This window comes from Giraffa tippelskirchi, chromosome 3 (assembly GCF_054371585.1).
Source record: "Giraffa tippelskirchi isolate mGirTip1 chromosome 3, T2T-mGirTip1v1.2.pri, whole genome shotgun sequence".
In the NCBI taxonomy this organism is placed as follows: Eukaryota; Metazoa; Chordata; class Mammalia; order Artiodactyla; family Giraffidae; genus Giraffa; species Giraffa tippelskirchi.
In genome coordinates, this window is record NC_137277.1 from 17472441 (window position 1) to 17497874 (window position 25434).

Consider the following 25434-nt stretch of genomic DNA (forward strand, 5'->3'; position numbering starts at 1 on the left):
GAGGTGCTGCATGAACATTGGTACAGGCGAGATAGACAGTAGGGGGAAGGGGGCATAGGAGACAACAAGATCAGAAGGTACACTAGAAGCGGGGTAGAGACCAGAGTAGGGGGAGTATAGGGAGCAGGGATGGTTTGATAAAAAGGGTAACAGAACTGTTCTAGTCCATCTAATTGACCAGAGAGACACAACAGATTCACAGTTTCCGAGAAAATAATTACGTTTCGTCAAATTGGACAGATCAAAAATACTCTTCATGGACTCCCCTCGTGGTCCAGGGGTTACGAATCAGCCTGCCAATGCACAGGACACAGATTCGATCCCTGGTCCGGAAAGATCCCGCATGCCACAGAGCAACTAAGCCTGTGCACCGCAACTGCTGACCCGCCATGCTGCAACTACCAAAGCCTGTGTGCCAAGAGCCTGTGCTCTGCAATGAGAGAAGCCATCACAATGAGAAGCCCACACACCACAGCTAGAAAAATGGACATATGCAGCACAGCCTAAATAAGTAAATACATACATAAACTTTTTAAAAAAGTCTCTCTAGAGTATTGAAGTTTATCACATCATGAAGGGAACAAACAGGATGACTGTAGACTAGTTTACCAAATTCTGGAACTGTAGAACTGTAGGACACCTCTTAAAGTTCAGATAAAAGGAGAGAGCATGAAGTCATCATACTGATTTTTCTGAAATATTATTTTATTCCATTACCTAAGGCTCCCCTGGTGGCTCAGATGGTAAAGAATCTGACTGTAATGCAGGAGACCTGGGTTCGACCCCTGGCTCAGGAAGATCCCCTGGAGAAGGGAATGGCAACCCACTGTAGTATTCTTGTCTGGAGAATTCCATGGACAGAGGAGCCTGATGGGCTACAGTCCATGCAGTTGCAAAGAGTCCGACACGACTGAGCAACTAACACTTTCACTTTCGTCTTCACCTAAGGCTCAAAGCCCTCCAGATGTTCCACAAGATGGAGGCAAAACGTCTTTCCTGTCTGCAGCATATTCCTCTGCTCTAGCCAAGAGGAATCACACAGACTGCCTGGGACTACCTACAGCTTTTGAACTTTACCTCTCTGCTGGCCAAGAACCCCCTGTGCCTGCTTCCCCATACATCTTAATCCTTCTTGTACATCAAGGTTCAGCTGAAATCTCATCTTTTCTGGAAACTCTTCCTTCATCATCAAATTGAAAGGGATCTCTTCCTTCTCTACATTATGACATACCTGATTGTCTTTACTACTCATTACACATTCATACACTGTCTTGCATTGTTACCTTTTCATAATCCCTCTACCCTCTCTTACTAGCTGACAAACTTTTCAAGGTCGAGCCTCTGTTCCTGAAAAATGAACAACCCCATAATTCAGTGGCTTAAAATATCATCAAATTTACTTTATCTCTTGGTTTCCTGTTCAGGAATTCAGGCATAGCCTCAGTTGGGCAGTTCTTCTGTTCCATGTGAAGTCTACGGAGGTCTATAGAGGTTGTTAGGTAGGAGTCAGCTGATGGATAGACTAGTATTGAGAGGACAAGATAGTTTCACTTACAGGTCTGGTGCCTTTGCTGAAAGATTGGGCTCCACTGGGCATGTTGACTAGACTACATATAGACATGGCCTTTTCAACATACATGATGGCCTCAGGGGAGTCATACTTTCACCAAGGTGGCTCAGGATCACCAAAGTGAGTGCTACTTTAAAGGGCTGAGTAGAAGCTGCAAGGCTTCCTATGACTTGACCTTGGAAATCCTAGAATTTCTCTTTTACTACATTCTGTTGGTCAAGCAAGTCACTAAGGCCAGCTCAGATTAGAAGAATTAGACTCCACTTTTTAATCAATTCTTTCCTTTAACAGTAGCAAAAGAATACAAAACCATCTTTATTCTACCACACAACATTATCCTAGGGACCTAGGCAAGAAAAGTCCCTGAGCCAGGGGGCCCTACACTTTGGAGTGCTAGTTTTAATTTTTTCTAAGTCTTCCTTAAGTGGCTGGGATCATTCTAATCTGCTTCTCTAGGATTGTATTCCATCCCCTCCCACCCCCCCTCAATATCTGTGCCTGGTAACAGTAGGTAATCATTAAGAAATAAATATTAGAATAAACAGGCAAGTGTTAAGGAAAGAATGCACATGGGTGGAGAGTCTCTTGGGACACAAAACTGGGTGGGATCCAGGATACAGGAAAATAGAAGCATCAACTTGTCAAAGGAAAAGGAACATCTCCTCCCTTGGGAGGAACTGTAGATATAAGTCTGGGAGGATGGAAACGGATTAGGTCTATGTGGTGTCCGGATGTGGTGCAAGGAGATCCAACCAGTCCATCCTAAAGGAGATCAGTCCTGGGTGTTCATTGGAAGGACTGATGTTGAAGCTGAAACTCCAATATTTTGGCCACCTGATGCCAAGAGCTGACTCATTTGTAAAGACCCTGATGCTGGGAAAGATTGAGGGCAGGAGAAGGGGACGACAGAGGATGAGATGGTTGGATGGCATCACCGACTCAATGGACATGAGTTTGGGTAAACTCCGGGAGTTGGTGATGGACAGGGAGGCCTTGCATGCTGCGGTTCATGGGGTCGCAAAGAGTCGGACACGACTGAGCTACTGAACTGAAACTGAAACTGAAACTGGTGTTCGAATCCTTCAAGTGTCCAAATCCTTCAAGTCCTAACTCAAATGTCACCTCCTACATTGTCTTTCCTGAATCTCCCATTGGAGCCGACTCTAGCTCGCTTGATGTCTTTAGATCTTCTATCCTTAGACGTTTATTTGTGCACAAATCTTATTTCCTTTCCTATACCGAGACTCTTTGAGGACAACAACAAGTTTGCCCCACAGCATATGTGATACATGGTAACCGCTCATTTACTCTGGGTTTTATTAGATGAATGTGGGGGGCCGGGGCGGGGGAGGCGAGACAGGCGATTGTTGGGGGGCGAGACAGATAATGCTTGCACCAGAGACTCCAGCGAAAAAAGAAATCTCCAGACCCACAATTAAACAGTTGAACGCGAAGACAAGAAGGAACCCTCCCAGCCTTTCTCCAGCAAAGAGCTGCGGTCCACTGACCTCCAACCTTGCTCTGAGGACCCCAAGCCGATACACTGCGTCTGCCCTTACCAATGCCTGACTCAATGCTGCAGACAGCCTCTTGCCAAAACCTATACCTCCTCGTCCCTCATCTGAGGCAGAACCTCTGATTACACTTAGCCTTCTTCAGGCCTCTTTACTCGTTCCCCTTCTCCTTTCTCGCAGCCGCCACCAGGGTGGCGCCCGTTGGGACAGCCCTAGCGGGCCGGGAGGAGGGTCCTGCGACCGGAAGCCGGAAGCCGGAAGGCGGGCTGTGAGGACGTGTTCCGTGGAAGCCGGAGCGGGACCCGGCGGGGCCGGCAACATGGAGCCGCTGTACCAGCAAACGCACAAGTGAGGGACGCGTCGGGCACGGGCTGGGACGAAGCCAGGCTGGGCGAGCCCTAGTCCCCTGGGCTAGGGCCTCGGGCGTCCGCCAGAATGGAGGCCTAGTCTTTCCGTCCGGGGGCTGCCGTGGAGACCAGTTCGGAAGGGCTCAGTCTTTGGCCGTGATGCCCAGGTCTGCGGCGGCCGGAGGGTCCGACCTGGTGCCCGGCGACATTGGGCCGAATGCCTTCCGGGATCTCCGAGGCCGTGACTAGCTACTGGGTAGACTAGTTGAAGGGAAAGTCTCACATTGTCCAGCTCCAGCCAACTCTGGTCCGCATTGCTAGAACCGGTGGGGACTGAGGGCCCCTGCACGTAGGCGTTTACCGTTTAGTTGGAGAGCCAGGGTGTGCGAAAAAAAGTCTAACATGGGGCACCATAAGATGGAAGGTAAATGAGCATTACCAACAGGATCTCCTTAAGCAGTTTAAAAGGATCCATCACTGGGCTAAGGTGGTCAGAAAACGTTTAATTAATGACTCACAGCTCCTAAATGATATCAGTCCTTAGTCTTGATTGGCCCAAACCTTGTTGCTGCTACGCTGTGGTTTTTATTTTCTCTTTTAGTCTGATTTCGGTTTACACTAAAAGAGCATATTTTTCTGATAAAAGAAGTTGCTCAGAATGTCTGGTTCCAGGTTACCTTGAAGGAAGTTGAATTTTGGTTTAGCTTCTCATAAAATTCCTTGGTATCCTTATTCATACTGCCCTGCATTTTTAGAGCTTGCCGAAATATGTAATTGAATAGGGAAATAAAATCATACCTATCCTGTTTGGGGGGAAAATTGTTTATGAGTTACCTTTTATTATGGTCAAACACAAATAACATCAAGTTTACCTTTTTAAAGCTAACCGTTTAATTTTTAATTATGTTTCCAGTATCATGTAATTTACTATTTAAAGTGATCATTTCTAAGCGTACAGCTCAGTGGCATTATAGCACAGTCACAGAGTTGTGTAACCATCATTATCTATTTCCTGAACTTTTTCATTATCCCAAACAGAATCTCATGTACCCATTAAGCGGTACTTCCCCAATTCTCCCCAGGTCCCTGGTAACCTGTTCTACTTTCTGTTTCTGAATTTTCCTGTTCTAGATATCTCATATAAGTAGAATAATCTATTTGTCCTTTTGTGTCTGCCTTATTTCACTCAGTGTAAGGTTTCCGAGGTTCATCTGTGTCATAGCATGTATCTGTTGTTCCTTTTATGGCTGTGTAATATTCTTTTGCAGAGTTACACACACACACACACACACACACACACACACACTATGTTTTGTTATCCATTCCTCTACTGATGGGCACTTGGGTTGTTTCTACCTTTTGACTATTGTAAATAATACTGCTGAGAACACTGGTGTACAAATGTCTGTATGAGTCTCTGTTTTCAGATTTTTTTGGAATATATACCTACTTATACCTGTCCTATTCTGATACCTTTCAACTTACAGTGTAGTTTTGTGCTGATGAAAATTCTTAAAATCACACCCCCAAGGCCTGGGAAAGAAAGAAAATGGGAACCCACCTCTCTTAATGAATTCACAATAAAAGAAATACTTTAGAGCACTAGAACAAGAGGAAGATGATCCTTTTGTTTCATTTTCTAATTTTGTGTTTCATTTTCTTTTATGTTTCATTAAGTTACTGTTTCATTTTCTACTTTTTACTTTATTGATTCAGTGTTTGGTTTGGGCAGGTGAAAATGTAGGGCCTACTTTGTAATAGTATTGAAATAACAAAATTGGTCTTACACTATTACATGAGCCCTATTCTCATATAAAAATTATAGGAAGGACAGACAAGGGACAAAAACAGACAAGGGACTTTAGAAACTGGATCTGTGAGTCAATTGGAAAAGAAATGAAGCAGGAAATTATGCCCATGTTACTAAGAAAGGACAAATCTTTTATAATAACCAGGCTCAGTGGACTAAGTAGTGCTTTGAAATTGATCTCGTGCACAGTCTCATCTGGTTAGCTAATTTGGTTAAAGGATATTTCTAAGGAGGTTGCACCCCAGTTTACTATTTATTTATTTTTTAGGCTTAGTTTATTTATTATTATTATTTTTTTATTCGTTTTGCCATACGTTGACATGAATCCACCATGGATGTACATGTTTTCCCCTTCCAGAACGCCCCTCCCACCTCCCTCCCCATCCCCTCCCTCCGGGTCATCCCAGTGCCCCAGCCCCGAGCGCCCTGTATCATGCCTTGAACCCGGACTGGCGATTCCGTTTCACATATGATAATTTACATGCTTGAATGCCATTCTCCCATATCATGCTGCCCTCGCCCTCTCCCATAGAATCCATAATACTGTTCTATTTATCTGTGTCTCTTTTGATGTCTCACATACAGGGTTATCTTTACCAATTGACTAAATACCATATATATGTTAGTATACTGTATTGGTGTTTTTCTTTCTGGCTTACTTCACTCTGTATAATAGGCTCCAGTTTCATCCACCTCCTTAGAACTGATTTGAATGTATTCGTTTTAATGGCTGAGTAATATTGTATATGTACCACAGCTTCCTTATCCATTCATCTACTGCCAGTTTATTTTTAAGAATAATTTTATTCGCAGAGCCTCGTGCTACTTGTTACTGGTGCAGCAGGTAGCTGATCACAGAGTAAACTCGGAAACTCAATTATATGTAAACTTAGAGGAGGAATTCTAAACGGTGTCCCAAAGAAGATTTGTGGAGCATAGATGAACTCCTTACCTATACAGGTCTCCAACGACCTACCCTCAAGCTCTATAGACCCTTAGACTCGATAGCAGAGCTCAGCAGCTTTTCCTGTTGAGAGCCAGATAGTAAATATTTTAGGTCTTACAGGCCATATGGTCTCTGTGGCAGCTCTTCAGCTCTGCTATTATTAGTGCACTAGCAGCCTTTAGGCAGTGTGTAAACAAATGGATGTGATTGTATTCCAGTAAAACTTTATTTACAAAAACAGACAAGGGACAAGATTTGACCAGCCACTGCTAGGCCTTCTACTATGTAGTCATTCATTTATTCAGTGAATATTGATTGAGCACCTGCTATGTGTTAGGCACTGTTCCCAGGGCAGACAGTACAGCCCTGCCCTCAGGAAATTGACTTTGTTTTGTGCTGCAGTATATTCATCATCATCATTATGATTATTATTATTGGTGCAATATGTTCTGATCTGCCTCCTTTCCCCTCAGGGACTGAAACAGGACTGAGGATTCTGGTTCTAGACCTCATCACCTTGTTTTCCTCACCTTTAAAACAAAAGTTTGGGGCTGATTAAACTGTAAGTCTCCTTTCAATTCCATAACACTGGTGATTGAGTGTCTTAAAAAAGAAACAGAATCCTGTGCATATCTGCAGTTAACTTTTGGAGTTGCAGAAATTAATGATTGCAGCTGAACTGATACAACAATACCTGAACATATTAATTTTACTGAAGCTTTGAACCCAGTTTGTGGTTATCTCTTGCTGTGTCCCTGAAAGTACATTGGAATTACATCAGCATTTTAAAGTTGCATATCTTGAAAATGCCTGGACATTGGGGGAAAAAACAGATGAAAAGCGGGTTAAACATTTTACACTTAAATAATACTGTGTTAGGGTGAACTTTATAGTGGAGCTAATAGCCAGGCTTCTATTTTTGAGATCCCAGTGCTTGTAAAGGTGCCCATATTTGTCCAAGATCATTCAGTGCACTGGACCTTATTATCACTAGAGATTCTGATTCAGTAGGTTTGGAGCACAAGAAGCTCTATTTTTAAGAAGCTCTCCAGGTGATTTTGATGAACAGCTGGGTTTAAAGACTGTTACCTTATCTCAAGACCAGTTTTTCCTTTTTTTTTTTTTTTGATTTTGCTTTCTGATGAGAGGCTAAATATAGTGAAGGCAAAGTGGGTGAGGTGAAAGTGCCCAGATGGTTCCGCTACTTCTAAATAAAGCAAGCAAAGCAAAAACAACAGACTTCCCTAACCCTGTGTGGATTACCGCAGCAGTGTCATATTGCCTTTGGATCTATGACCCCTTAAATAATTATGTTTCTCAGTGCCCCATTTTAGAGTTGAGGACACTAAGGCACCAAGGAGTTAAATGAACTTGTTCATTGCCCCTCAGCTACTGCATAGTGGAACTCAAACTTCAGCTCAGATCTTTTAACTCTAAAACCCTGTTTCCTGCTCAAGTTAGGCAGAAGCAGCATGTGTGCAAAGTGGGTGTATATGATGGGGGTTGGGTAGTTCCATGGACTTAAAAAAAATTTTTTTTTTTTATTTGGTTGTGCTGGCTCTCAGTCGTGGCACGTGGGCTCTTCGATCTTCGTTGCTGCATGTAAACTCTGAGTTGCGGCCTGTGGGATCTAGTTACCTGGCCAGGAATCAAACTCTGGCCTCCTGCATTGGGGAGCACAGCATCTTAGCCACTGGACTACCAGGCAAGTCCCTGTATGGACTTTTAAAAAGCAATTCTGTTTTAAAATTCTTCCTAGGGACCTCCCTGGTGGTCCGATGGTTTAGAGTCTGCCTTGCGATGCAGGGGTTGTGGGTTTGATCCCTGGTCAGGGAACTAAGATGCCACATGCTGTGGAGCAACTAAGCCCACGCTGCATAACTGGAAGGTCCGTGAGCCCATGCAACCAAGACTCGACGCAGCCAAATAAATAAGTAAGTTTTATTTAAAAGAAAATTCTTCTAGATCTTCTACAGACATTTTCTGAAAAAACTCTGCAACATGGACACTTGTTTATTTGCTACTAGGTCTCTGCTTGGTTATGTTTTCACCCACGCCCACCATGAACCCCCCACTAGTCAGGGCTAGGACTTCTGATTTCTAGTGTGCACACTCCCATGTCAGATTTGCATATCAACTGTTCCTTATTGGCTTCAAATGTGTTGTCTGAATTCCCAGTTCCCTGTAAAAACAGATTTGCCACTTGGCATATAGTAGTTCTCACAATGCCATTCATCCTTGCTCTGTTGTTTTCATTTATTTCCTCGCACCTGGCATGTGGAGATTGGTATCACTTTATTGGCTCTTTTCTAGTTCATGTAAAGCAAAAAGAGATTGGTTGGAAAAAGTCATGTTTTGCTGCAATTTAATATCCATTTTCGCTTAGAAAATAGTAAAAACCAGCTGATGAATGTTATAGGGTTCTGTGGGTATTGACACCATCTCTCCTGCTGCTGTCGTGGAATTTAAGAATTGAAAGTGACTGGCAAGATCTTCCATTTCAATTCACTTTGGTCAGGAAGACCCTTTATAAAGCTCAAGACAGTTCATGTACTCTGTGTGTAAACATGCCAGAGCCCTTTTTTTGGCCTCTTTTTTGAAAGTTTGTTCTCAGTTTTTTCCCTCTGTGTTCAGCTGACATTTGTCATCTTGAAATTTGTACCCTTTGGTTCTGGGGCTCCCTTAAGGGGGCTTCCCCGGTGGCTCCATGGTAAAGAATCTGCCTGCAGTGCAGGAGATGTGGGTTCAATCCCTGGATCAGGAAGATCCCCTGGAGGAGGGCATGGTAACCCACTCCAGTATTCTTGCCTGGGAAATCTCACGGACAGGGAAGCATGGCAGGTTATAGTCCATTGGATCGCAGAGAGTTAGACACGACTAAAGCAACTGAGCACGCATGCACGCACTCCCTTAAGGAGCAGCAACAGAGAACAAGCCCACTCCTCTTGCTGTCATCTCGAGATACTTGAAGAGCCCCAGCTGCCCCATTTTAGTGTAGTTGTTTTTTCCTTTCTTTTCTCAAAGGATTATTGTCACTAGCTTTTTTGACTTCCTCTTTGCAACTTGACTTCTAAACTTTCCCAGTCATCTTGTTCATCTCCCATTGGGGGAAATCTTGACTTGGTAGGGTTTCTTTAGCAAATGACTCAAACCTGAATGCCATTCTGTGTTGTGCATTTGACTTTTTTAAAAAATCTTAAAACGCTTTTTATCCCCGACAGATTTTATTGTATTCAGTTCAGTTCAGTCCCTCAGTCGTGTCCGACTCTTTGCGACCCCATGAACCGCAGCACGCCAGGCCTCCCTGTCCATCACCAACTCCCGGAGTTGACTCAGACTCATGTCCATTGGGTCGGTGATGCCATCCACCCATCTCATCCTCTGTCATCCCCTTCTCCTCCTGCCCTCAATCTTTCCCAGCATCAGGGTCTTTTCAAATGAGGCAGCTCTTGGCATCAGGTGGCCCAAGTATTGGAGTTTCAGCTTCAACATCAGTCCTTCCAATGAACACCCAGGACTGATCTCCTTTAGGATGGACTGGTTGGATCTCCTTGCAGTCCAAGGGACTCTCAAAAGTCTTCTCCAACACCACAGTCTAAGTGAAAAACGTTTCTTTTGCTTTGTGATTCAATATCCTAACCAGTCACTGGAGTGCAGAGTTTTGTGCAAATTTCATAATCATAAGTTGATTTTTTAAAAAATACCAGAACAGAACACAGAGCCAAAGGCAGTCCTGTGACAGAACCTGGAAATCTTCCCCAGGACCCCTTGGGTACTCTTGTTATGCCTGCCAAGGGTCCCTCATCCCTAAAGTTTAAAATATTTGTCAGTCACACGGGAGAAATGTGATGTTATTACTTTCAATATGCATTTTTCTGATTACTAGAAGAGTGTTTCTTCATATATTTTTTGTCCATTTGGATTTCCTTTTCTGTCAGTTGCCCTTTACCCATTTTAAAAATTGTTTTGTTTTGACTTTTCCTATTGATTTGTAGTAGTTCCTTATGCATTCAAACGTATTCCTTTGTTATCTGCTGCAGGTGGCTTCCAGTCTCTGCCTTTTTTTTTTTTCAGATGTGCTTTGGTGTAAAAAGGTTTTGTTTTTGTGAAAGTCCTCGTTCTCTTTTCCATCAGCACTGCCCTTCCGTGCTCTCTAGCTGTTTTCATCATTACCCTGACCCAGATATCAGTTTCTTCAAGTTGCTGTCCTACATCTGCCTCCATATCTCCATGTGTCTCCATTCTAAAGCATCTGGACTTACCTTCCTGAAGTAGCGACCTCGTCCCGCAGACTCTAGGAGTGATTTCTAGTTGCCTGTCAGGACCTTGGGTCTTGCCCAGGAACCTCTGAGGGTCTGCCCTTGCTTCTGGAGCCATGGGTCATGTTTTGAGACCGCAGGGAAGCCCTGGAAAAGACTTGAGGCAAGTTCAAACCAAATTTGGGCTTCTGGCTTGCATTGATAAATTTGGGATCACAGTTTGTGGTGCTCACGGTGGAGGATGGTTGCTGACATTTCTTCAAGGCCTGGAGATGATAGAAGAGCTCATAGGCCCGCTCCTGTGACTCTCTGTGAAGAGACCAGAAGCCCCAGGAGGCGTTTGTTGGGGTAGGATAAAAACATCCCCAGGATTTATCACAGAGGACTGCTCAGAAGGGCTCAGAGGGTGACTTTGGCTAAGCCCTGGGAAGCCATTGGGAAGTGCCCTGGGCCTGATGTCAGGACCGGCCAGAGGCCCCGGGTACAGTGCTGTGTTTCCAAATTGCCTCCTATTGCCAAGGAAAGAGGTTTACCAAACAGGAGATCCCTGTCTCTCTGGGCCTTCCTCTGATGGCTCCCTCCCACTAATCCACCTCCTGCCCTTCTCCCCTCTGACCCCAACTCTCAGGCAGGCCAGCCTGCTGGTCACTCATGTGACAGGCCTTGCAGGCCTTTTTGCACGTCATTTTCTCCACATTTTCCTCTACCAAATCACATTTCGAACTCCCTTTGCCCACAGAGCTGCCCCCAGCTCAGTCTCCTGTTGTCTTTGCCTTTGCATAGCACTGCTGCTCAGAGCTTTCTTTTTGTTTACGCTTGTGTATGTTAGTGTTCTCTTAAATCTTCTTGGGACTTTTCGCGTCTATCTGGCCTGTCATTCCGAATTATACTGTTTCTCAAGGACAAGAATTCTATCTCTCTTGCCCTTTGACTCTCTGGTACAGAGCAGCGCTCAGCATATTGGGTCAAAGAACAGAGAGTGGGATTGGCTGGGTCCACATCGAGGTTTATCACTTGGTGTGTGACCTTGAACAAGTTACATAACCTTTCTGGGCTTTGGTTGTCTTATTTACAAAAAGAGGGTGATAATAGTCCTTTCCTCATAGGGTTTTTGACCTTGCAGAACGTCTCAGATGCAGTGAGTGCTCACTAAATGTCGCCTGTCTGCATTGTTATTAATATTTAATGTTAAAATTTTAGAAACCGTGCCAAAACATGTGACCTGAAGTGCCACATACAAATTTCACAGTTCAGCGACACTGTCCATTTAGATCAGTTCTACGTTAGCATTAGAAAAATTGTCTTTCCTGACCGAAGCACTGTTGATTACGCGTGTCTCACTCATTTCCTCCCTCTCCCTTTGATAGGCAGGTCCATGAAATCCAGTCTCACATGGGACGCCTGGAGACGGCAGACAAGCAGGCTCTGCACTGTGAGTAATTAAAGTAATTAACTACGCAGACCAGAGTCCTGTCTCTGATGACACGCTGCTAATGGGCTGGGTTTCCTGACTGTGTTTCTGCCTCAGGGGCTGAAGGAGTCAGCGTGGAATGAGTTCTGTTGTGAGGGCGGACAGAAAAACCCGATGGCAGAGTCACTGGTTTCCCTGACCGTGCCCTCTGGAATCCCACAAGTCTTATCCCCCATTACCCCTCCACTCAACCTGACAGGGCCCGATGGGAATGGGAGTACTTGCCTCCATCTGTCTTAATCTAATTACCCCGTCTGTAGAGGAATGTGGTCCATAAAGATTCAGAGATGTTTAACTGAAACTGGGCGTTTCTTCTTGAGCTGAGATTTCTGCAGCTTTCTAGGAGGATTATTCAGAAATGAAGGGCAATATTAATTAGTTCAGTTCCCACACCATGATTTCTTTTGAGAAGAGTGCTATTTGTGTTTTAGTTTCTTTTCTATTATGAGAAAGGGTCCTGAAACTTCCCTGGTAGTCCCTTGGTTAAGATGCCATGTTTCCAACGCAGGGGGCTACTGGTTCGATCCCTGGTCAGGGAACTAAGATCCCACATGCCGACGTGGTGTGGCCAAAAGAAAGAGAAAAGGTGCTTTTTCTGAGTCTGTAACACAGACACTGCTGGTCCCCCTCCCACCACTGATGCTGTCTCCTCCTGTCACTCCTTGGCTGGCACCGAGCCCATTCTCCTGTTTTCTCAAGTCTGCTTTCTGCTGCTCCCAAGCACCTCTTCTCTCGGTCCTGTGCCCTGCCTGGTTCTGAGCTGTGTTTGTTAGCTCTGGGCTCCCCGAAGAAGGTGACACTTCTGTCTCTACTGTCACTTCCTTATTGGACACGAGGCAGTCTGGATGCCTTTTTCTGTGCACAGTTTAACTTCTGTCCGTCGACTTTGTTTGGCTTTCCAGCAATCTCGTTGGTACATGATTAGAAATGGAAAAGAGGTCATTTTGACTGTTTAGCAAAGGAGCTAAGGAAAATGACTGTATTTATCATATTATTACCTCTGTGGATTCTTTTCAGGGCCTTCCCTGTTGATATTTTGTCTATTCTGGTGACTCCAGCATCGGCCTACCTATTCTTAAGGGAATGCTTCTCTCGTGTTTCACATACTAATCTTTCCCTGTGCGCTTTTTTTTTTAACCTCATTATTTTCTGTAGAGGGTTCATTTGGCAGTCTTTTTACTAGATATTTATAACCCATATCTGAGAATAATCTCAAAGGAAAAGAGGCCTCATTCTATATCAGAAAATACTGCATTTTGCTGAAAATATTTATTTGGACAATCTTTGAATGTTCATTTTATTTTCAAAGGCAGGAAGTTTATTTCTATAGATTTATCTTTAGGTTTTTTTTAAAAAAAATAGCATTGTTATGGTATTAACAACTATATATACGCATATATATGTATATACGCATATATATGTATATATGTAAAAACATTTAGAAAGTCACTTAGTATAATTTGAATTTTTTTCTGTTCTCATCAGTGCATTTTTCTTCTTTTGCAATACATGTTTTTGAGTTTATTGGATATAGAAAAAAGACATGTTTGATTTATGATTCTAATTGAAGTTCACTATCTCTTTTCCCAGTAATTATTCTTTTTTCTCTTTTGTGCAGTAGTAGAAAATGAAATCCAAGCAAGCATAGACCAGATATTCAGCCAACTAGAGCGTCTGGAGATTTTGTCCAGCAAGGAGCCCCCCAACAAAAGACAGAATGCCAAACTGTGAGTGCTCTCAGCCTGCCAGGCCTTGCTCCTGGAGAGGTCATCGAGTATTCTGAAAATCCATTTACACGTTGGAAAACTGAGACTATGCAAGGATAAAGTCCCATAAAGACCACAATTCTGTTTGCGTAATTCTCCCTCAGAATGAAAAGCCTGTGTTGTACACCACAGGGAATATAGCCAATATTTTATATATAGTAACGGTAAATGGATTATAACCTTTAAAACTTGTGAATCACCATATTGTATACCTGTAACTTAGGTAATATTGTACATCACCGCTACTTCAGTTAAAAAAAATAATAAAAAGCCTGTGAGGTTAGCAGCTCAGAAGCCTGGTCCTTTCCTTGTTGGTATCATTTTGAAATTTTGCCCCCAGTACTGTTTTTCTGAGCAGACCCATGGCCACTTGAAACCTAATGCCACCAGGGAGTTTCACTCTGTTTTTTGGTTCCCACTTCATTCTTGGGTTGAATTATCTTGCTCTTTATCACTCCATCAGTGTATTTGTAATGAAATACTGATCTAATGTTTGATACACCCCCATGAAATTAAAGCGAAACCACCCTCACCACCTCCACCACAGCCTCTGTTTCCAAAATGTTTGTGAAACTTCACTGATGCTCTACTCCACAGATGCCCTTGGGCTTCTTCCAGGAGAGCAATATAATCCCTAGAAGGTCAGGAAGAGGTCATCGAACCTGCTTCCTGTCACCTGTTCCCTGTCATGCATCCAGAATCAGAGACCAGCAGATAGTTAAGGAAAGCTGCTGGAATCTCATTTGCTACCATCCTGCTGTAACTACAGGCTCCCTTGTTACTTTCAACATCATTGATCAAATCAGATTATTGGGGCGGGGTGGATAGCTTGGAGGGGTACAGGGGGAAGTAAGGAATTGTCTTTTTCCCTGAAGACGAAGTCCAGCCACCTCCAGTTGTGCTGCTCTGGGCTCCTGGAATTGAATCTCTCTGTCAATTCCGGCCGTGTCGACCAGTTAAAGTACGACGTCCAGCACTTGCAGACTGCTCTTCGAAACTTCCAGCACTGGCGGTATGCACGGGAGCAGCAGGAGAGACAGCGAGAGGAGCTTCTGTCTCGCACCTTCACCACGAACGAACGTAAGCCCAGCGCCTGGGCGGGATCGGCAGGGACTGGGCGGTTGGTCAGAGCTGGAGCTCAGGACTCTTGACAGGAGCCCCCTGGGGGGTTCTGAAGCAGACTGATGGGACGGGAGGAGAGCAACTGGAAGTGATGGCTGACTCTGCATTGCCACAGAGACTAGACCTAAACACTGCATGCATCTCTTTTTCTGTCACAAAAACCCTCAGAGGAAGTAGTTAAATTGAAGGACCAGGCAGAGGTGAAAATTACCTGGTTTGACTGGTTGATGCAGAGAAGTGGATTTTCCCATGGTGGAAACATTTTCCTGATCAGATCAAGAAGGATAATTAGAACTTAGACTATTTGTAGTGAGGGCAGCGTTTCAAAGCTGCCTTCGGGCAGTTGCTTCTGTGTGTGTGTGTGTGTGTGTGTGTGCACGCGCATGCGTGCAGTTCCAGTGTTGGATGTGTTAAAATCTTTTTGCATGTGTGTGCACACGCACGCGTGCAGTTCCAGTGTTGGATGCGGTAAAATGTTTTTGCCTCTTGCCAGTGTGTGTGTGTGTGTATGTGTGTGTAGTTCCAGTGTTGAATGTGTTAAAATGCTTTTGCCCCTAGTCCGAGCGGCAGTTAGGAGGGATTTGTTAACAAGTATTTTGTTTTAGAGGGACTGCTTGACTTGAGCCCGTTTGAAAGTTGCCTGTTGGTTTGCATGTTTGATTTCCTAGGATACCCATGTCCCTGTCCTTTGGGCTCAATGGGACCATTTCTCACACATGGCTGTAGAACATTACTGGCTTTTCCTGTGTCCTGCATAATGTATTCCACCAAATAAGGTGGGTCTCGGGGGCTTTTTGTTTGGTTGGTTTTTTGTTTTCTTATAGAGGTTCATTTTCTAAAGTGGGCTTACGCTTTCTAAGCCCATCCTCAGAACTCAAATCAGTTCCCACTTTGTAGATGTTGAACCCTCTTTGTGGAACCCTGTGTGTGGAACCCTGTGTCCACACATGCAGTAAATTTCTCCAGGTGCTTCAGAATATGCCTACATAGTTTGGTTTCTCTGATGTAAGCAGTCAAGTAGTAATGATTAACAATTCAAAAGGTCAACGAACATGTGTTGGTCGGTAAGCAGAGCCTCTTTTCAAAAGAGTAGGGAGCTATATGACACACTTAAGGTGTTGTGTGGGCTTTGGATAGCTGTGGTTATAGGGCTTTTTTAGGCCAGGGATGATGGCTCCGAATTATTTTATATCTTACCAGCCTAGTGTAATGCTGTGCATACAGTGGGCCCTTAATAAAAATTATCTGGCTGAATGAACTTCTTCCTGGTCTTTTTATGATCATGAGCTATAGTACATTTTTCTGAGAGATAGCAGCCCATCAGCTATACCCAAACACTGGGGTCTTCGCCCACCAAGCATCAGCTTGTGCAGGATGCTATTTAAGGTGCTGAAAGTAAAGTGTATTAAAATTAAAAACCTTGCTCCTACCCCTGAGACACTCCCATGTTAGCAGCAGGGGGATTGAAAATATATACCTGAAAAAAGATTGTGAACTTGAGCAGCGAAGAAAAGGTGATTTAACTTCTTCATGATGACAGAAAGTGGTAAAAGTGCTACTGCTTGGCAGAAGGGTTTGTAATGGTCAGGGAGCTGGAAAGAGGACAGGGCAGTGACTGGTCATGCCATGCATCTGTGCCCTTCCCACTTGCAGGGTGAAAGTGGAGCGCTAGGATTGGTTTTGATGTTTCTCCCTACGGGACAGTTAAAAGGGCGGGCTCTGCACCCAGCACGGGGATTTGTGCCCCGCTGGATGTCTCACTGGCAGGGTCTTACACAAGTCATTCCACCTGTCTGGGCTTCCGTTTCTTCATCTAAAACGAGGATAATACCATAACTACAGCATAAGGTTAGAGTGGGGCCTGACTGAGCTTAGAGTGAAGAGTATGCAAAGTGGAAAGCATTGATCAGTATTAGTTCTTTCCTCCCTTCATTTCTTTATAGACTTTTCCTCCCTGCTCAGGTGGATAGTCGCATTGTGAACACTGTTGGGCCTTTAATAGAAAACAGTCTCTGCTCTCCGTAGTCAGTCTGTCTAATCGGAGGGAGGAATAAGCTATAGATGAAATAGCCAAAGGACAAAAGCAAACCTTCCCCACTGCACCAAGGGGAAGCCAGGTAGAGGAACATTTGGAAGAAGTTAGGTTAGTAAGGAGTTAGAGACAACCTTTAGGAGAAGCCCAGCGAGAATAGAGTTTCCAGGACTTCCCTGGGGGTCCAGTGGTTAAGACTTCGCCTTCCAGTGCAGCAGGAGTGAGTTCGATCCCTCACTGGGGAGCTAAGATCCCGCATACCCCGCGGCCAAAAAAACCAAAGCATGAAACAGAAGCAATAGTGTAACAAATTCAATAAAAGACTTTAAAAATGGTCCACATCAAAAAGTAAAATAAAAAGCTTTTTCCTGAGTTGGGGGAATGATGCGGAGGAGGCAGGGACGAACAGACTTGTGTGGTGGAACCCATTTGGAGACTGAGAAGTCTGAGAATTGCACTTCCTCTGAGTGAACAGAGGCCGCCACAGATCTCCGCTTTGCTTTTTTAGTCTCTGTCAGGGTCCTTTGATTACTGCACCATTTCCTCTGGCAGTTCTTCCAGCTTGACCTTGACCAAGAGGCAGAGTGGTCAGTTGAGGTGAGGACACCAGGAGCTGAGCAGCAGCGAAGTTAATCAAGTGCCTGCGTTTCTTTCACAGGACTCTGACACCACCATACCAATGGATGAATCACTGCAGTTTAACTCCTCCCTCCAGAAAATTCACCACGGCATGGATGACCTCACTGGAGGCGGGCACAGTATTCTGGAGGGACTGAGGGCCCAGAGACTGACCTTGAAGGTGGGGGCCCTTTTGGGGGTACAGGGAGAAGGCCTTGTGTTTTAACTTTAGCCAGCAGTGTGGGACCTGCATTTACCTTTTGGTCACATAGCCCTGAACTGTGATGCTGTGATGGTGAGACAGAGCCTTTGAGTTTGGGATCCTTTTTGCTGGAAGTGGATTATTATGAGTCCAAAAGTAGCCGAATTCCCTTTGCCAGTAGGTATTTATGATGTTTACAGTGAACCATATTGTGACATCTCTCACTATCCGGGTGTTTTTCCATTTCCTGAACTGAACAGAAAGTGACTGCTGCTAGTGAGAGGAAGCAGTAATGGGCCAAGAAATTCTGTGATAGAATTCGCTCTTGGAAGAAGGAAGACATGGCTTTACTTGGCGTCTCTCTTACTCTTGGGTGTTTTCCGTGCGGCCCCTGTGTTGGGCAGTCTTACAGCTGAGACCTCTGTCTTGCAGCAGCTGAAGCCCCCCAGGGGAGGGTCTTAGGGCTGCCCAGGTTGATTGGCAGTGGCTTCTGGAGCACAGGCTAGTGACCCCCAATGACTCGGCTTCATTTTCTCTTTAGTAACAGGTATTCCTAGAAACTCGGTCCCATTGGCTGAGACTCAGACCTCTAGGGAGTGGTTTACAGAAACATGACACAGCCTCTGATGTCAGTCATGATGTTTCAGCCTCTGCCCTTTTCCTGTATCAACCCTGATGGACAATGGGGTGTGAACTGTGCCTGTTATCAGGGTGTGGTCCCTTGTGCACGGAGCCCTCCCAGCCCCTGAGCTGTGAGAAGCAGTCACTCGGGAGCGTGCGCTTTATCTTAGTTTTTGTTGGACCTCGAGCCTGTCAGCTCTGTAGGACTTCAGTATGTTTCTGAGCATTGCCTACCACCTTTACCTGGCAGGAGGTCGGGCAGGCCTCGAGTGACACTTATCTTGGCGATGGTCACAGTGCTTCAGACAGTCTGGAAGCGTGGTCTCTGACAGCTCCACCTGCATCCCCTTTCAGGACAGCCACCTGCAGTCATCTAAACTGATGTGTGTGTGTGTTTAGTTGCTCAGTCATGTCTGACTCTTTGTGACCCCATGAACTGTAGCCCACCAGTCTCCTCTGTCCACAGATTTTTTTCAGGCAAGAATACTGGAGTGGGTTGTCATTTCCTTATTTCCTCCTCCAGGGGATCTTCCCGACCAGGAATCGAACCCGCATCTCCTCTGTCTCCTGTATTGCAGGTAGGTTCTTTACCTGCTGCGCCATCAGGGAACCCCAGTCTAAACTAATACATGAGGGTTAATCCTCCCTTTCTTTAGAAAGCTGCTGGCTTCCTCCCCATATCTCAGAAAAACAGTCAAACTCTTTTTAGGATGAGGCTCAGCATCAACACTCAACGTCGACCTGGTAGGGCTCAGAGCTTATTGTTAAAGCAAATGTCAGCTTCCTACCGAAGTCTGGTGTCACTGAGGAGCCCAAGCAACTTCTGCCCTAACACTCCCCAGAGATGAAGCTCTGGGAAGCCTGGTGGGTGGGCAGTCAGGGGTTGGAGTGTGAGGTTTCTCATCCGTGTCCTCTGCACATCTACTGTACTGATTCCTTCTACCTGCCCCACTTCTGTCAGGCAAGCTTCTGCCTAAACCATTTGAAAAGAACATAGGAGGAAGCGTGAAGGAACCGGGCCTTGATTTGGGAAAATTTGTGGTAGAAAATGAGTGGCGTTTTTGAAATATATGTTAACTTTCCAGTGATTTTTGAAGTTGATATTTGAATTTCATAGAGTGATGGAATAATCTCTTCTTTCATAGCTAAGCAGAGTCTTGAGTGAGAGTCTAATGCTGATCATCATGTGGCGAAAACATGTCTCTGGTCCCTTCTGGCAGAGATGAAGTTTGACCTGAGAGACTCTCCTCTCGGTTGCCTATTCCTGTGTTCACTTAAGAAGTAGATGCGGGACCTTAGGTTAGATGCCCCCATACAAATACAGTGGGTGACGTCTAAGTAAGTTGAGGTCTGCCCAGCATTCATCTATTACTTCATAGAAAATTGAATATGCTTAAAAATGAAAATTAGCAGGGAGGAAGGGCAGCCTGGGTGGTATGGACTGTTGGTTTAGGAATAAAATACCCTTTTGTTTTGGGTGGTGGGCGGTGACATTTATATATGAGGTTTTAGGTCATCGTGTTGGTGTCTGGCAGCTGTGTTTCTGTGGTTCCGTCTTGCCTGCTTCAGACCCTCTCATGAACATGGACATAGGCTCTGCTCAGCAGAATTCCTGAGGTGTCTTCTCTACAGCGTGCACAGACTGATAGCAAGCAATTTAGAGCCAGGGAGCAGAGAAAAAGTTTCTTTGATGTTGCCTTTTATTTTTTAATATGAAAAGTGAAAGTGTTAGTTGCTCAGTCGTGTCCGACTCTTTGCAACCCCATGGACTATAGCTCACCAGGCTTCTCTGTCCGTGGACAAGAATACTGGAGTGGGTCGCCATTCCTTCTCCAGAGCATCTTCCCAGCCCAGGGATCGAACCCGGGTCTCCCGTATTGCAGGCCAATTCTTTACCATCTGAGCCACCAGGGAAACCCATTTTTTCTTTTTAAATATAAAATATTCTAATTTAGAACTTCTTTATGGAGGTATGATGTGCATTCACTGAGGTGTACAGATCTTAACTTGTATAGGTCATGGAATTTTGACAAATGCCTACATACACCTCTGTAACTCTCCCTGCTGTCAAGACTAGACCGTTTTCATCACCCCTGAAAGAGCCCTTGTTCCCTTTCCAGGTTAGTCTGCTCCTGCCCGCCCCTCCACCCCAGGCAGCCAGTCTTCTTATTTCATCATATATTAGTTTTGACTGTTACTGAACTTAATGTAGATGTTCACATTACTCTCGGGAGTGTTCCAGGCTCTTTCATGTTGTTACATGGTGTCGTCAGGTCCTTTTTATTGCGCAGCAGTATCTCATTGTGCACAGAACATACACTGTTAATCCATCCTCTTGTTGAAATGCACCTGGATTATTTCCAGTTTGGGGATATTCTCCTGTTTTCTTCTGGAAGGTTATAGTTTTAGCTTGTATGTTTAACTTTATGATGAAATTTTTGTGTATAATATGAATCAATGGTCATTTTTTAACACACGTTCTTACGCATTATACATATGGACATATACGTATGAAATGAAGTGTTAGTCGCTCAGTTGTGCCCAACTCTTTGCGACCCCATGGACTGCAGCCCATCAGGTTCCTCTGTCCATGGGATTTTCCAGGCAAGGATACTGGAGTGGGTTGCCATTTCCTTCTCCAGGGGATCTTCCCCACCCAGGGATTGAACCTGAGTCTTCTGCATTGCAGGCAGATTCTTTACTGACTGAGCTACAAGGGAAGCCCACATTTATGAATATGTGTATATATATGCTCTGTGCACAAGATGCCCATTATCCAACCATTTGTTCCAGCACATTTGTGGAAAAGACTTTCCTGTCCCCCTTGCTTTGCTCTGCGACCTTGATTGAAGGAGCCTGATCTATGTCTGGTTGCTGCTGCTTGTATGCTTTAGGTGTGACCGAGAGACTGTTGGTCCATCGCAGCTCATGATGACATTCACCCACCCTTGGCACAAGGAGGTGATCACGGTTTTTTGTTCTCCTCTTGTCTGCCCCAGGGAACCCAGAAGAATATCCTTGACATCGCCAACATGCTCGGCCTGTCCAACATGGTGATGCGGCTCATCGAGAAGCGGGCCTTCCAGGACAAGTACTTCATGATCGGTGGGATGCTGCTCACCTGTGTGGTCATGTTCCTCGTGGTGCAGTACCTGACCTGAGCCAGCCAGGCCCCGCGGCTGAGTGCCGGTCCCAGGGCGTGAGAGTGTGCGTGAGTGTGTGTGCGCGAAAGAGGAGGTGCCCAGGGGCTGCTTTCTGAAATGTGTGTGCCCGTCTTAACTGTGAAGACCCCTCGGAAGTAATTGTGACCTGTGACCTGGTGGGAGTTTCAGACCTCTGTTTCTTGTGACATCTTTGAGGGAAAACTCATGCTACCAAGACGCGTGGTGCTTAGGACATGAAGGAAGTACCTGTTCTCTTGCTCACACTCGCTGCGGGAAGGACGGGAAGGACAGGACGGGAAGGAAGCGAAGCCAGGGTTGGGGAGGATGAGGAAAGGGGAGGAGGAGAGTGACCTTGGCGATTTTGTCCTCATAGCTGATACGCACCTGGGAAGCTATTCAGGCTTGCAGACAAGACTCCACTCTGTCATCGTCCAGCCTTTCTGACTCCTAGTAGGTAGTCTGGAACAGAAGCAGACAGGAGGGAGAAAGGGACCTTCTTTTTCTGCACTCACTATAGTAGGTGGATTCATATGCTCTTGCTGCTGGCCCCTGTGCCCAACCCCCCCACCCAATGATCTGCAGATGGCTGACTGCTAATACTTGTCGTCCTTACCCGGAAGCCGCCACCTAGAGGAAGCAGAGGCATGAGCACTGTTGCTGACGGCAAGTATGATTTTCCACATCACAGTTGCTGGGTGTTTCTCCTTTCTAAAGCAAGGCCACTGTTATTCCCTGGTCTCTCTTGAAACTGAAGACCCTAGTCACCAATTTGTTTCCAGTAGTTAATAGAACAGTTGACTTTTAAGACTGGAGCCTGGGCCTTTGCCCCTTAGAAAGGAGCTGTGAGCAGAGGTTAGTGATTGTCTATTATAGTCTCATCTCGAGTTTTAGCATCTCTAATTAATAATAGGCTGTTTTCCCTTTCTTGAAATATATTAGCAGCTGCCAGTCAAGCCCCCATTCTGCCCAGCCAATGAGGGCAGATGCCACACTAGGGATGCCCCTGGTGTGTATGTCCTTGTAAGACTCTCTTTTCAGGGACCAGCACCTTTTTCCTTCTCTGACCAACTCTGGATTAAGGCTGTACCAATACCCAACGTATTGCAAAATTTATTGTAAAGCCAGTCTGTTCAAAGAGAGGAATCACTGAAAGTACCAGAAAGACCTGGTTAGCATATTTTTTCATCTATCACAGGCCCTCCCAGCCGTAGGCCCAGTAGGGCAAGTCAGAAATAACACTCAGAGTTTCCCAGAGGAGCTGTGAACCTGGTCAGTATTAACCCCACCTTTGAACACCTTGCCCTAGCTACTTCCTGTCTTTGTTGCTTGTCATTTGGACTATCTTCCGTCACCTTTCCCCTTTCTCGTTCCTCTTTTCTGTGTGTTCTCGTCCACCTCCCTTTTTTACCCTCCGCTTGTCTCTGTAGCAGTATTGTCTTTTCAGGTACATCTGTGGCATAGGTCCCTTTTGAGGAAAGGTTTCTTAATTGTCACAGATATTTAAATGAGTTTTCAAGGTACTGATTTCACACTTTTGGTTGGATCTCCGTTGCTCCTGCTCATCTGGGCTAAACGGGGCCTGGGTTTCCGAGGAAAGGAGACTCTGATCCCTTCATAAAAGGTTGAGGGCCCTACCAGAGTGAAGACTGGCCTGGTGGATAGACAGAGGGGTGGATGCATCTTCCGACCTACCTATGACTTGGGGAGGCCCAGTTTGAAATGTCCTTCACACCAGCACCCCTGTCATCCCAGGGACCCAGCACAGGCTTCTTACCAGTCCACACAATGGGTTTTTAAACTGCACAGACTTGGCTGTGAGCCTGGGCACCCGAGGATCCTGCCAGACAGTGCACTTTGGAAGATGTGCAAGGAGCAGCTGAGCCATTTGGACGTGAACTCAGGGGAGGCAGAAACCCCCCCAGCCCTCTGCCCTCTGGTGGCAGACGTGACATCTGTTTGCAGTGTACACCGGTGTATTTCCACACTTGGCCTTCACAGGAGATTGTTGGCCTTGATGAACCAGAAGTAAGGTCTGCACCTTCAGTGCCATTCTTCCCGCTTTGTAATAAAAATAGAGGAGAGAGTTTGTGGGTCTTCAACCGTCAGGGTAAGGAACAGCAGCCACCGTGTGTCATAAGGTCCTGCGGCACTGAGGCCTCGTGTCCTCATGTGCTTGGCTTTCAGTGATCTGGGAGAAACACGCTTGTGCCTGACTGGATCCTCTGTCTCCACAGTCCTCAGAGTACAGGGAAGGGTCCCAGAGCAGGGAAGGAGCGCCCTCTAGTGAGGATGGGGTGAATTCTTAAGCTCCAGCAGCAGCCTCTGGGATCTTGTAAAGAATTTTGGTGTTCCTGTTGTGGTTTAAGATTAGTGGGTGGTCTAGAAACTTGGAAGTACCTTCATTCCGTGGATGTTTACTCCAGGTGTGATCTTCTTAAGAAAAGCCAAACTCCGAGACCAAGTGAGTAGGAGAGTCTTGATTTTATAGAAGGCTTCACTGCTGGGTTTTCTCTCAAGACCTTCACCCTGATGAGTTGAAATGGATTTGACTTGCAAATTTGGCTTTATGCTTCTTGTTTTTGAAACACATCAGTTGAATAAAGTTGCCGTTTATTTTATTTAGAAAATGACATTTTGTAAAGGAGTTTGACATTCATCTTTATAACTAATGGCCCCTTTTCTTCTCTCAAGCCAGAGATTCTGAAACACTGTTCCGAGACCAGGTTTGGGGTTGGTTGCCTTAGCAGCAGCTGGGGAACTTTTTAAAAATTATAGATGACTCTGGTCTACCTTGGACCTTCTGAATTAGAATATTTTTATATCTCTAAAGTTATTCTGATGTGTGTCTTAGAGGCTTTTGTCTTAATCAAAGACTAGAGCATTTGAAAACTTGCTGAACTAACTCAGCATATGTGGGTGAAGAGCAGACTTACCAGGTCCAAAATAAAGTCTTAATTTGTTTCTGTCTTATTCCAGGAAAGATTTGAGGAGATTTAGAGAAAATAACTAAGTGAAATATAAAGAAGTGAAAACTAGGAACAAGTCAGCAGAATGTCAGTGCCAAGAAAAGGATACTCACATGCAAGTTGTGAAGCCCCACAGGAAGCCTCTGAGGGATCCCTAACTTGGCCTGGAGGCCCAGGAGGCACAGCAAAGAGAGAAGCGTGACCTGTTATTGTCTGTTGAGAGGTAGGATGTCATATTTGCTCAGAGGAGGGCCTAGATCTTGACGACTGCTTGCTTCCCTGTGGCCCTTACTTTAAGTCGGACATGGTTAGTTTCTGGGTCACCCCTGTAATCTTCATAAACCTTTACAGTTAGGTTGAGAGTCCTTCCCTTTGTGCAGATCAAGAGGCTGAGCTTCAGTGACTTTCACAAAGCCCCACAAGAAGTCCTGGAGGAACCGGCCCCTCTGGCTTCATAGCCCAAGCCCATAACCGTGGCACCCACCTGCCTGCCTCCCGTGCTCGGAATATGATGCAGGAGACTGGGACAGCCTGGGTAAAGAGTTGTAGCACATTTAGTGCACTTTACATGACAGGTTCTCTGCTCTGAAATCTTTTCCTAATTTAGAGGTGGGGGCTGGAGAATTTGAGGAGGACCTCCTGGTGTTGAATGGGAGCTGTACTCAATCTTTCCACTAGGGGGCGACATAAGCCTTTCGGGCTGGTCTGCCCAGCACTCCGCTCAGCCTTAGCCTGATGCGCTTGGAAGAGGAGGAATCACCTTAAGATTCAGTTTGCTTTCTTATAGAAATTCCTGCTGAGTAGCAGCTTGTCATTTGTTGCTCTCAGGGTATGGCCAGCAATGCCTTCTGAAGTCCCAGTTCATTGTAATTTGTAGAGCTCCCCTCACTTTTGAGTCTCGCAGCACACAGGTGTGTTGCAAACAGACGTGGCAAGTGCTCCCGGGTGTGGTGTCCGTTCCTTCCGCGCCCTCTGTGTCTGTTCGTGTCATACAGCACCTGGGAGCCAAGGGAAGGGGGTGGCAGT

General features: G+C 45.4%; 1 protein-coding gene across 1 annotated transcript; it reads left to right on the top strand.

The window, feature by feature from the left end:
* Positions 1-3356: 3356 nt before the first annotated feature.
* On the top strand, positions 3357-24069 carry LOC145541202 (Golgi SNAP receptor complex member 2-like). The gene is made up of 10 exons (XM_081577022.1): positions 3357-3432; positions 11814-11878; positions 13536-13644; positions 14627-14763; positions 17476-17636; positions 21278-21477; positions 21960-22105; positions 22638-22711; positions 23249-23472; positions 23866-24069. The coding sequence occupies exons 1-6, from the start codon at positions 3404-3406 to the stop codon at positions 21437-21439; spliced, it is 663 nt and encodes a 220-aa protein (XP_081433148.1). The 5' UTR covers positions 3357-3403; the 3' UTR covers positions 21440-21477; positions 21960-22105; positions 22638-22711; positions 23249-23472; positions 23866-24069.
* The last annotated feature ends 1365 nt before the right edge of the window (positions 24070-25434 follow it).

What these genes read in the sequence shown, in the direction of transcription:
- LOC145541202 (XM_081577022.1), top strand. Translation starts at nt 3,404, where the DNA reads ATGGAGCCGCTGTACCAGCAAACGCACAA. An exon ending in AGACAAGCAGGCTCTGCACT is followed by an intron (nt 11,879 to 13,535) that starts GTGAGTAATTAA and finishes TCTTTTGTGCAG; the next exon opens with TAGTAGAAAATGAAATCCAA. An exon ending in CCCAGAGACTGACCTTGAAG is followed by an intron (nt 17,637 to 21,277) that starts GTGGGGGCCCTT and finishes TGTCTGCCCCAG; the next exon opens with GGAACCCAGAAGAATATCCT.